Below are 13,285 nucleotides of genomic sequence, written 5' to 3'. Positions count from 1 at the left end.
CTACATACAAACTACATACATACTGCATACATACATACATACATACTACATACAGTACATTAATACATTACATACATGAAATACATATAGACATACAGTACATTAAACAAAGATTACATACTCACTATTACTTGTCATTTTGATCCCCGAAGCCAGTGTCATCTGTAAAAAATATGAAAAAACAAACAACCAATATACTCCCTGTCCACAGAAATCCACGAGTGTCCCACGACGATCTCCCATGGAGAATGGCAGCAACAGCTGTTGCAACCACTCTCCAGGGCACCCAGATACACAATGACGGGAGGAAGGTATTCCTCCACCGCTGTAAGAAAAAAAGTCCCTAGTCTCACTTTATGGCATTGCTGTATGAGGAATTTTCCCAGGCAGCAATTGCCATAAAGTGAGACTTTGAATTCATCTAACCTCAGTGATACACTGCAGGAGCCATTGTCTCCTGTCAGTGTGTCACTGAGGGTCCTATAGAGCAGTGACATCACCCGATGTCACTGTTCTATAGGGGAGATCGTCGAGGGACACTTGTTATTAATTGGACTACGGCAGAAAGGTAGTATGCGGTTTATTATTTTACGTTTTTTGCTGGCGCTGAAGTATGGTAAGTATGGTGAAATGAAGAATATTAAAATACTTTTTTCTAATGTGTGTGTGTTTTATTAACCCTTTCTTACAATTGAATTAATAACAGATAGGCGTCTTATTGATGCCTCTCCGTTATTAACCCGGCTTAATGTCACCTTACAATAGCAAGGTGACATTAACCCCTTATTACCCCATATCCCACCGCTACATGGGAGTGGGAAGAGAGGGGCTAAGTGCCGGAATTGGCGCATCTTACAGATGCGCCATTTCTGGGGCAGCTGCGGACTTGTATTTGTAGCCGGGGGGGGGTAGGCAATATCCATGGCCCCTCTCTAGGCTGTGACTATCAGCCTGCAGCTGTCTGCATAGCCTTTCTGGCTATAAAATATAGGGGGACCCCACGTCATTTTTTGGGAGGGTCCCCCTATTTTAATAGCCAGTAAAGGCTACGCAGACAGCTGCGGGCTGATATTCATCGCAGGCTACAAATATTGGCCCCCGGCTGTCGGCTTTCCCCCTCTGGCGCAGAAAATTGCGCGGTAGCCCACGCCGTTTTTTTCCATTTTTTGTGTTTTTTTTTTTAATTCAACGCTCATAAAGGCCTCTTTCACACTTGCTTCAGTACGGGTCCGTCGATATGCGTCAGGCCGATGTACCGATGCATGTTGTGAAAGTTGTGCCCGACGTGGGCAGCGGATGCAGTTTTTCAACGCAGAACGCTGCCCATTCTGAAGTGCGGGAAGGAGGAAGCGGAGTTTCTGCTGCGCAAGTGCAGTAGAAAATGGCGGACGCGACGGACAAAAAAACGTTCACTTGAACTTTTTTTGTGCCGATGGTCCGCCAAAACACGACATGTAGTTTTTGGTGAAGGTTTTGATGCTGCTTTTGATACTGGGTTTTGGTGCAGTTTTTGGTGCAGTTTTTGATGCAGTTTTAGATGCGTTTTTTTATGCTGTTTTTGATGCAGTTTTCGTTCCTTTTTTTGACCGGTTTTGATGCATTTTTTGGAAATAAATAAACGGAAAATGTTCATGATTTAAATAGAAACATACATGTAAAAACGGATTTGGAGGCCAAATCATCATTTCACATCTGTTTCATCCGTTTTTTGCTGGATCCGTCACTGTGCGTTTTTTTCGCCGGACAGAAAAACCGTTCCTCTGTACGTGTTTTCCATCCGGCGGAAACAGCTTTTTTGACGGATCCTGCAAAAAACGGATGAAATGTGTGGCCATCAGGCGCTATCCAGCGCTAATACAACTATGAGAAAAAAACGGATCTGGCGGAAAAAAACAGATCCTTTGGAAAAAAAACTGATCCGGCGGAGAAAAAACGGATCCGGCAGAAAAAAAAACAGATCCGGTGGAAAAAACCGGATCTGGTGGAAAAATGGATCTGGCGGAGAAAAACGGATCCGTTGGAAAAAAAACGGATCCGGCGGAAAAAAACAGATCCGGTGGAAAAAACGGATCTGGCGGAAAAAAACCGATCCTGCAAATGTGCTCGCAGGATGCGTTTTTTTCCCACAGACTTGTATTAGCGATGGATCACAAAGGATGGCCACACGTCGCGTCGTCGTGCAACGGATCCGTCGTGTTTTGGCGGACCGTCGGCACAAAAAAACGTTCACGTGAACGTTTTTTGTCCATCGCGTCCGCCATTTTCTACCGCGCATGCGTGGCCGAAACTTCGCCCCCTCCTCCCCGCACTTCAGAATGGGCAGCGGATGCATTGAAAAACTGCTTCCGCTGCCCATGTCGTGCACAAATTTCACAACGTGCAACGGACCCGTACCGACACAAGTGTGAAACAGGCCTTTATGAGCATTGAATTAAAAAAAAAAAACACGGAAAAAAACGGCATTGGCTCCCGCGCAATTTTCTGCGGCAGAGGGGGAAAGCCGACAGCCGGGGGCCAATATTTGTAGCCTGCAATGAATATCAGCCCGCAGCTGTCTGCGTAGCCTTTACTGGCTATTAAAATAGGGGGACCCCAAAAAAAATGACGTGGGGTCCCTGTTATGATCCTTAGTGGCTGAGGATCACAAATAGACCAGCAAGTGAATATACTTAGGACAAGCTCTAGAGAGATGGTAACTGGACTGATCGCAAATCTGAACCTATCCAACACAACTAGAGGTAGCCGGTGAACGTGCCTAAAAAATTCCTAGACGTCTCGAGCCAGCCTGAGGAACTAGCTACCCCTAAAGAGAAAGAAAGACCTCGCTTGCCTCCAGAGAAACAATCCCCAAAGATATAGAAGCCCCCAACAAATATTAATGGTGAAGTAAGAAGAAGGCACATACATAGGGATGAAATCAGATTCAGCAAAAGAGGCCCACTAGTACTAGAAAGCAGAAAATAGAGCAGTGGTCTATGCGATCAATAAAAAACCCTTACAAAATATCCATCCTGAGATTTCAAGAACCCATGCACCAACTAACGGTGTGTGGGGAGAAACTCAGTCCACTAGAGCAACCAGCAAGCGAGGGAATCACATTTAGCAAGCTGGACAAAAAAACATGATAAACACTGCTGATCAAAAAATGAGCAAACAAAACTTAGCTTGTCCTGGATGGACTGGGAGCAAGGTAATCAGAAGGAATCTGAGTAGCACTGATTACATCGACAGCCGGCAATAAGTGGAAGAGAAACAGAGCTATATAGGAACCTCCCAGAGGATAACGACCCAGCTGATAGCCAGAGACCAGCAGGATAACAAACAAAGCCACCAGGGGGAGCCCAAAGCAAAAGTCACACCACACCACCAGTGACCACAAGAGGGAGCCTGAAAACAGAGTTCACAACAGTACCCCCCCCTTGAGGAGGGGTCACCGAACCCTCATGAAAACCCCCAGGGCGATCAGGATGAGCCACATGGAAGGCACAAACCAAATCGGCCGCATGAACATCCGAGGCGACAACCCAAGAATTATCCTCCTGACCATAGCCCTTCCACTTAACCAAATACTGGAGCCTCCGTCTAGAAATATGAGAATCCAAGATCTTCTCCACCACGTATTCCAATTCTCCCTCAACCAGCATCGGGGCAGGAGGCTCAACCGGAGGAACCACAGGTACCACATACCTCCGCAACAACGAGCGATGGAACACATTATGAATAGCAAATGATGCCGGGAGGTCCAGACGAAATGACACAGGGCCAAGGACTTCCAGAATCTTATAAGGACCGATAAACCGAGGCTTGAACTTAGGAGAGGAGACCTTTATAGGAACGAAGCGAGAAGACAACCACACCAAGTCCCCAACGCGAAGTCGGGGACCCACACAGCGACGGCGGTTGGCAAAGAGCTGAGCCTTCTCTTGTGACAGCTTCAAATTGTCCACACATGATTCCAAATCTGATGCAACCTATCCACCACAACATCCACTCCAGGACAGTCAGAAGGCTCCACCTGACCCGAGGAAAAACGAGGATGAAATCCCGAATTACAAAAAAAAGGAGAAACCAAAGTAGCAGAACTAGCCCGATTATTAAGGGCAAACTCGGCCAACGGCAAAAAAGTAACCCAGTCGTCCTGGTCAGCAGAAACAAAACATCTTAAATAAGTCTCCAAGGTCTGATTAGTTCGCTCGGTTTGGCCATTCGTCTGAGGGTGGAAGGCCGACGAAAAAGACAAATCAATGCCCAACTTAGCACAAAAGGTCTGCCAAAATCTAGACACAAACTGGGATCCTCTGTCAGAAACAATGTTCTCAGGAATCCCGTGCAAACGAACCACATTTTGAAAAAACAGTGGAACCAACTCGGAGGAGGAAGGCAACTTAGGCAAGGGCACCAAATGGACCATCTTAGAAAAACGATCACACACCACCCAGATGACAGACATTCTCTGAGAGACAGGGAGATCTGAAATAAAATCCATGGAAATGTGCGTCCAAGGCCTCTTCGGGACAGGCAAAGGTAACAGCAAACCACTGGCACGAGAACAGCAAGGCTTAGCCCGAGCACAAATTCCACAAGACTGCACAAAGCAACGCACATCCCGCGACAAGGAAGGCCACCAAAAAGACCTGGCCACCAAGTCTCTGGTACCAAATATTCCAGGATGGCCCGCCAACACCGAAGAATGAACCTCGGAGATGACTCTGTTGGTCCATCTATCCGGGACAAACAGTCTCTCCGGTGGACAGCGGTCAGGTCTATCCGCCTGAAACTCTTGCAGCACACGTCGCAAATCTGGGGAGATGGCAGACAAAATCACCCCTTCTCTAAGGATACCAGCCAGTTTTGAATCTCCAGGAGAGTCAGGCACAAAACTCCTAGAAAGAGCATCAGCCTTCACATTCTTCAAACCAGGCAGGTACGAGACCATGAAATCAAAACGAGAGAAAAACAACGACCAACGAGCCTGTCTGGGATTCAGCCGCTTGGCCGACTCGAGATAAATCAAATTCTTGTGATCAGTCAAGACCACCACACGATGTTTAGCTCCCTCGAGCCAATGTCGCCACTCCTCAAATGCCCACTTCATAGCCAACAGCTCCCGATTACCGACATCATAATTCCGCTCGGCAGGCGAAAACTTTCTTGAAAAGAAAGCACATGGCTTCATCACAGAGCCATCGGAGCTTCTCTGCAACAAAACAGCCCCCGCTCCAATCTCGGAAGCATCAACCTCCACCTGGAAGGGAAGTGAGACATCTGGCTGACATAAGACCGGAGCCGAAGAAAACCGACGCTTCAGCTCCCGAAAGGCCTCCACAGCCGCAGAAGACCAATTAGTCACATCAGAACCCTTCTTGGTCAAATCCGTCAAAGGCTTAACAACACCAGAAAAATTAGCTATAAAGCGACGGTAAAAATTAGCAAAACCCAAGAACTTCTGAAGACTCTTAACAGATGTAGGCTGCGTCCAGTCATGAATAGCCTGAACCTTGACTGGGTCCATCTCAATAGTAGAAGGAGAAAAAATGAAACCCAAAAAAGAAATCTTCTGGACTCCAAAAAGACATTTTGAGCCCTTCACAAATAAAGCATTGTCACGCAGGACCTGAAAGACCATCCTGACCTGCTTAACATGAGACTCCCAATCATCCGAAAAAAACAGAATATCATCCAGATACACAATCATAAAGTTATCCAGATATTCACAGAAGATGTCATGCATAAAGGACTGAAAGACTGAAGGAGCATTAGAAAGTCCAAAAGGCATCACCAAGTACTCAAAATGACCTTCAGGCGTATTAAATGCAGTCTTCCATTCATCACCCTGTCTTACACGCACAAGGTTAAACGCACCACGAAGATCTATCTTGGTGAACCAACTAGACCCCCTAATGCGAGCAAACAAATCAGTAAACAATGGCAAAGGATACTGAAATTTGACCGTGATTTTATTCAAAAGGCGATAATCAATACAAGGTCTCAAGGAACCATCCTTCTTAGCCACAAAAAAGAATCCTGCACCAAGAGGGGATGAGGACGGGCGAATATGTCCCTTCTCCAAAGACTCCTTTATATAACTCCGCATGGCAGCATGCTCCGGCACAGATAAATTGAAAAGTCGTCCCTTAGGAAACTTACTACCAGGAATCAAATTTATAGCACAATCACAGTCCCTATGAGGAGGTAGAGAATTGAGTTTGGGCTCCTCAAATACATCCTGGTAGTCTGACAAAAACGTAGGGACTTCAGAAGGAGTGGACGAAGCAATTGACACCACAGGAGCGTCACCATGAATTCCCTGACAACCCCAACTTGACACAGACATAGCTTTCCAATCCAGGACTGGATTATGAGTCTGCAACCATGGCAGACCCAACACGACGACATCATGCAAATTATGCAGTACAAGAAAGCGAATCACCTCCTGATGAACAGGAGTCATGCACATGGTCACTTGTGTCCAGTACTGAGGTCTATTCATAGCCAATGGTGTAGAATCAATTCCCCTTAGTGGAATAGGGAATTTTAAAGGCTCCAAATCAAAACCATAGCGCCTGGCAAATGACCAATCCATCAGACTCAGGGCAGCACCTGAATCTACAAAAGCATTAACCGGGTAAGATGACAGGGAACAAATCAGGGTAACAGACAAAATGAACTTAGGCTGTAAAGTACCAGTGGTGACAGATTTATCAACCTTTTTTTGCGCTTAGAGCATGCTGAGATAACATGAGCTGAGTCACCACAGTAAAAGCACAACCCATTTTGCCGTCTATAATTTTGCCGTTCACTTCTGGTCAGAATTCTGTCACATTGCATAGATTCAGGTGTCTGTTCAGAAGACACCGCCAAATGGTGCACAGGTTTGCGCTCCCGCAAACGCCGATCAATCTGAATGGCCAGAGTCATTGACTCATTCAGACCTGCAGGCGTAGGGAACCCCACCATGACATTCTTAATGGCTTCAGAAAGACCTTCTCTGAAATTTGCAGCCAGGGCACACTCATTCCACTGAGTAAGCACCGACCATTTCCGAAATTTCTGGCAGTACACCTCTGCTTCATCTTGCCCCTGCGAGAGGGCCAATAACGCTTTTTCAGCCTGGTTCTCAAGATTAGGTTCCTCATAGAGCAATCCAAGGGCCAGAAAAAATGCATCTACACTAAGCAATGCAGGATCCCCTGGCGCCAATGCGAAGGCCCAATCTTGAGGGTCACCACGCCAAAAGGAAATGATAATCTTAACTTGCTGAACGGCATCACCATAGGAACGAGGTTTCAAAGAAAGAAACAACTTACAATTGTTCCTAAAATTCAGGAACCTAGATCTATCTCCAGAAAACAACTCCGGAATAGGTATTCTAGGCTCTGACATAGGACTGTGAACAACAAAATCCTGAATACTTTGAACCCTAGCAGCAAGATGATCCAGACTGGAAGCCAAGCTCTGGACATCCATGTCAGCAGCTGAACTCAGAGCCACACCAAGATTAAGAGGAGGAGAGAAGCTAGCCACAGCAGGTAGACACACGGCAACAAAAAAAAAAAAAAAATTCTCAAGGCTTCTTTTCTCCTGCTTCTGCCATGCAATTAACACTTTAGTGGCCGGCTGTACTGTTATGATCCTTAGTGGCTGAGGATCACAAATAGACCAGCAAGTGAATATACTTAGGACAAGCTCTAGAGAGATGGTAACAGGACTGATCGCAAATCTGAACCTATCCAACACAACTAGAGGTAGCCGGTGAACGTGCCTAAAAAATTCCTAGACGTCTCGAGCCAGCCTGAGGAACTAGCTACCCCTAAAGAGAAAGAAAGACCTCGCTTGCCTCCAGAGAAACAATCCCCAAAGATATAGAAGCCCCCAACAAATATTAACGGTGAAGTAAGAAGAAGGCACATACATAGGGATGAAATCAGATTCAGCAAAAGAGGCCCACTAGTACTAGAAAGCAGAAAATAGAGCAGTGGTCTATGCGATCAATAAAAAACCCTTACAAAATATCCATCCTGAGATTTCAAGAACCCACGCACCAACTAACGGTGTGTGGGGAGAAACTCAGTCCACTAGAGCAACCAGCAAGCGAGGGAATCACATTTAGCAAGCTGGACAAGAAAACATGATAAACACTGCTGATCAAAAAATGAGCAAACAAAACTTAGCTTGTCCTGGATGGACTGGGAGCAAGGTAATCAGAAGGAATCTGAGTAGCACTGATTACATCGACAGCCGGCAACAAGTGGAAGAGAAACAGAGCTATATAGGAACCTCCCAGAGGATAACGAACCAGCTGATAGCCAGAGACCAGCAGGATAACAAACAAAGCCACCAGGGGGAGCCCAAAGCAAAAGTCACACCACACCACCAGTGACCACAAGAGGGAGCCTGAAAACAGAGTTCACAACAGGTCCCCCTATATTTTATAGCCAGAAAGGCTACGCAGACAGCTGCGGGCTGATATTCATAGCCTAGAGAGGGGCCATGGATATTGCCCCCCTGGCTACAAATACCAGTCCGCAGCCGCCCCGGAAATGGCGCATCTGTGAGATGCACCAATTCCGGCACTTAGCCCCTCTCTTCCCACTCCCGTGTAGCGGTGGGATATGGGGTAATAAGGGGTTAATGTCACCTTGCTATTGTAAGGTGACATTAAGCCGGGTTAATAAAGGAGAGGCGTCAATAAGACGCCTATCCATTATTAATCCAATAGTAAGAAAGGGTTAATAAAACACACACACATTAGAAAAAAGTATTTTAATATTCTTCATTTCACCATACTTATCATACTTCAGCGCCTGCAAAAAATGTAAAATAATAAGCCGCATACTACCTGTCCGCCGTAGTCCAATTAATAACGAGTGTCCCACGACGATCTCCTCTATAGAACAGTGACATCGGGTGATGTCACTGCTCTATAGGACCCTCAGTGACACACTGACAGGAGACAATGGCTCCTGCAGTGTATCACTGAGGTTAGATGAATTCAAAGTCTCACTTTATGGCAATTGCTGCCTGGGAAAATTCCTCATACAGCAATGCCATAAAGTGAGACTAGGGACTTTTTTTCTTACAGCGGTGGAGGAATACCTTCCTCCCGTCATTGTGTATCTGGGTCCCCTGGAGAGCGGTTGCAACAGCTGCTGCTGCCGTTCTCCATGGGAGATCGTCTTGGGACACTCGTGGATTTCTGTGGACAGGCTGTATATTGGTTGTTTGTTTTTTTCATATTTTTTACAGATGACACTGGCTTCGGGGATCAAAATGACAAATAATGGTGAGTATGTAATCTATGTTTAATGTACTGTATGTGTATATGTATGTCATGTATGTAATGTATGAATGTACTGTATGTATGTATGTACTGTATGGAGTATGTATGGAGTATGTATGTATGTAGTATGTATCATGTATGTATCATGTATGTAGCATGTATGTAGCATGTATGTATTATGTATGCAGTATGAATGTATGTAGCATGTATGTAGCATGCATGTAGTATGTATGTAGTATGTATGCATGTATGCATGTAGTATGTATGTATGTAGTATGTAAGTATGTATGTAGTATGTATGCTGTATGTATGTAGCATGTATGTAGCATGTATGTATGAGGCATGTATGTATGGAGTATTTTTTTTTCATTCAACACATTAGCCGGATGATGGGACTACTACTGTCCCATCATTGGCTAATGTGTCAATCACTGTCAGTGTAGCAGGCATCGTCCGATGGGACTTGTAGTCCCATCGGACGATGCCCGCACTGAGACACCCCGCACACCAGAGACACCCTGCACACCGCACAGAGACCCCGCACGCCGCAGGGACCCCGCATGCCGCAGACACCCCGCACGCCGCACAGAGACCCCGCATGCCGCAGACACCTTGCATGCCGCACAGAGACCCCGCACGCCGCAGACACCCCGCACAGAGACACCCCGCATGCCGCACAGAGACACCCCACACGCCACACAGAGACACCCCCCCACGCCGCACAGAGACCCCCCCATGCCGCAGAGAGCCTGGGCAGCCCCAACACGCCGCATAGATCTGTTGCACGCCACGTACAGCCCCGGAAGGCACGTACAGATCCCTGGCAGGCCCGCACAGACCCCGCCCGCACACACAAACACTCAGTGTCCGCCCACGCACGGCCCACGCACCGCCCACACTCTTCCCCCCTCCGGCACAGCATATAGAAGGACAGAAAGGGCTTATTTGCGTTCCGATATTTGTGTCCCATTGACTTGCATTGGTATCGGGTATTGGTATCGGCGATATTCAATATTTTTTTGATATCGGCCGATCCAATCCGATACCGATACTTTTGAATATCGGAAGGTATTGCTCAACACTACAAGCTGCCCTTTTGCCGTTAAAAAAACTATATTTCTTTATTGATATTTGCATGCTTGGTGTTCTTCGTTTTTTGCAGATTTTATATGTCCTGAAGAAAAAGTGTATCAAGCCTGCAACAACATTCAACAGCCTACATGCAATTCCAGGTAAGAATTTCTATACTATACTTTAAACATGTATAAAGGAGATCTGTCCAAAATAAGCCTCCAAAATCCTATATCACTGTATCTACACTGCTCAAAAAAATAAAGGGAACACTTAAACAACAGAATATAACTCAAAGTTAATCAAACTTCTGTGAAATCAAACTGTCCTCTTAGGAAGCAACACTGATTGACAATCAATTTCACATCATGTTGTGCAAATGGAATAGAAAACAGATGGAAATTATTGGCAATTTATCAAGACACAATAAAGGAGTGGTTCTGCAGGTGGGGACCACAGACCACATTTCAGTACCAATGCTTTCTGGCTGATGTTTTGGTCACATTTGAATGTTCATTGTGCTTTCGTACTCGTGGTAGCATAAGACGGACTCTACAACCCACACAAGTGGCTCGGGTAGTGCAGCTCATCCAGGATGGCACATCAATGTGAGCTGTGGCGAGAAGGTTTGCTGTGTCTGTCAGTGTAGTGTCTAGAGGCTGGAGGTGCTACCAGGAGAAAGGCCAGTACACTAGTAGATGTGGAGGGGACTGTAGGAGGGCAAGAACTCAGCAGCGGGACCTCTACCTCTGCCTTTGTGCAAGGAGGAACAGGAGGAGCACTGCCAGAGGTCTTCAAAATGACCTCCAGCAGGTCACAAATGTGCATGTAACCTCCTATACAGAAAAGAAATACCAGAATTTTTTTTTAAAACAATATATATGTATATTCAATGAATACCACCAAAATATATAACCCTTAAAAAATATTCATAAGACCACCATTCATAATAAATAATATTTTATTTACACATAATAGTCACACAATTCATCTCCATAAAAATGTTTTTATATAAAATTCATATAATATAAAAACTTTATTGAAGCTGATAATTTTAAAACAATTTATTACTGTAAAAAATGTATAAAATTGCAGAGATCAATAATTTGATTCAGAAGCTATGTATGCGCAGGGCAGGGCATACTGAAACTGATTCGCACCAAATAAAATAAAAATTCTAAATAATCTATACACCCAAAAATTATGTGTATATATATATATGTGAGAAATATATAAAAATAAGTGCAAAAGAACTATTAATCCGATAAAATAATCAAAATGGCCAAAAGTGAAAGTGCAAAGTGCTAAATAAATATGGACACTCAACTATTTCAAAATCGATTAATCATAGTGCACAACAGATATATATACCAAAAATTATAGTGGCAACAAACTAATTGCACTATAAAACAACAAAAATCACTCCCTGACGAAGGGGAAAGCGAAACGTTCGTTGGAGTGGTGTGTGCGGGGCAGTGGCGTCCTGACACTGGTTAGTAATTGGGCACTTTACCATATTTACTTTCTTTGCACCTGATTTTTGTTGTTTTGATTATTTTATCGGACTAATAGTTCTTTTGCACTTATTTGTATATATTTCTCACATATATATATACATAATTTTTGGGTGTATATATTATTTAGAATTTTTATTTTATTTGGTGCCTATCAGTTTCAGTATGCCCTGCCCTGCGCATACATAGTTTCTGAATCAAATTATTGATCTCTGCAATTGTGTACATTTTTTATAGGAATAAATTATTTTAAAATTATCAGCTTCAATAAAGTTTTTATATTATATGAATTTTATATAAAAAAAATTTATGGAGATGAATTGTGTGACTATTATGTGTAAATAAAATATTATTTATTATGAATGGTGGTCTTATGAATATTTTTTAAGGGTTACACAAATGTGCATGTGTCTGCACAAACAGTTAGAAACCAACTCCATGAGGATGGTCGGAGTGCCAGATGTCCACAGATGGGGGTTGTGCTCACAGCCCAACACCATGCAGGACGCTTGGCATTTGCCACAGAACACCAGGATTGGCAAATTCACCACTGGCGCCCTGTGCTCTTCACAGATGAAAGCAGGTTCAAACTGAGCACATGTGACATACGCGACAGAGTCTGGAGACGTTGTGGAGAGCGATCTGCTGCCTGCAACATCCTTCAGCTTGACCGGTTTGGCAGTGGGTCAGTAATGGTGTGGGGTGGCATTTCTTTGGAGGGCCGCACAGCCTATCATGTGCTCGCCAGAGCTAGCCTGATTGCAATTAGGTACCGAGATAAGATCCTCAGACCCCTTGTGTGACCATATGCTGGTAAGGTTGGCCCTGGGTTCCTCCTAATGCAGGACAATGCCAAACCTCATGTCGCTAGAGTGTGTCAGCAGTTCTTGCAAGATGAAGGCATTGACCCTATGGTCTGGCCCACCCATTCCCCAGACTTGATTCCGATTGAACACATCTGGGACATCATGTCTCGCACCATCCACCAATGTCACGTTGCACCACAGACTTTCCAGGAGTTGGCGGATGCTTTAGTTGAGGTCTGGGAGTAGATCCATCAGGAGACCATCCGCCGTCTCATCAGGAGCATGCCCAGGCATTGTAGGGAGATCATACAGGCATGTGGAGGCCACACACACTACTGAGCATCATTTCCTTGTCTTGAGGCATTTCCACTGAGGTTGGATCAGTCTGTAGCTTCATTTTCCACTTTGATTTTGAGCATCATTCCAACTCCAGAATTCTGTGGGATATTAATTGTGATTTATGTTGATCATTTTTAGGTTTTATTGTTCTCAACACATTCCACTATGTAATGAATAAAGATTTACAACTGGAATATTTCATTCAGTGATATCTAAAATGTGGGATTTTAGTGTTCCCTTTATTTTTTGAGCAGTGTATGTATATTAATGAATTG

At 44.7% G+C, this 13,285-nt stretch overlaps 1 protein-coding gene across 1 annotated transcript in view; it reads left to right on the top strand.

The window, feature by feature from the left end:
• The window catches only part of LOC143809634 (intestinal mucin-like protein), a 146,514-nt gene that overhangs the window by 34,287 nt on the left and 98,942 nt on the right, over nucleotides 1-13,285 (top strand). Inside the window, exon 5 of the mRNA XM_077292685.1 lies at nucleotides 10,443-10,512. Coding sequence (XP_077148800.1) covers nucleotides 10,443-10,512 — 70 coding nt within the window. The remainder of the gene's footprint in view (nucleotides 1-10,442; nucleotides 10,513-13,285) is intronic.

The sequence above is a fragment of the Ranitomeya variabilis genome, chromosome 2 (genome assembly GCF_051348905.1).
Source record: "Ranitomeya variabilis isolate aRanVar5 chromosome 2, aRanVar5.hap1, whole genome shotgun sequence".
Taxonomy (NCBI): Eukaryota; Metazoa; Chordata; class Amphibia; order Anura; family Dendrobatidae; genus Ranitomeya; species Ranitomeya variabilis.
Note: the sequence above shows the minus strand (reverse complement) of the source record. Positions and strands in the feature narration are given on the sequence as shown.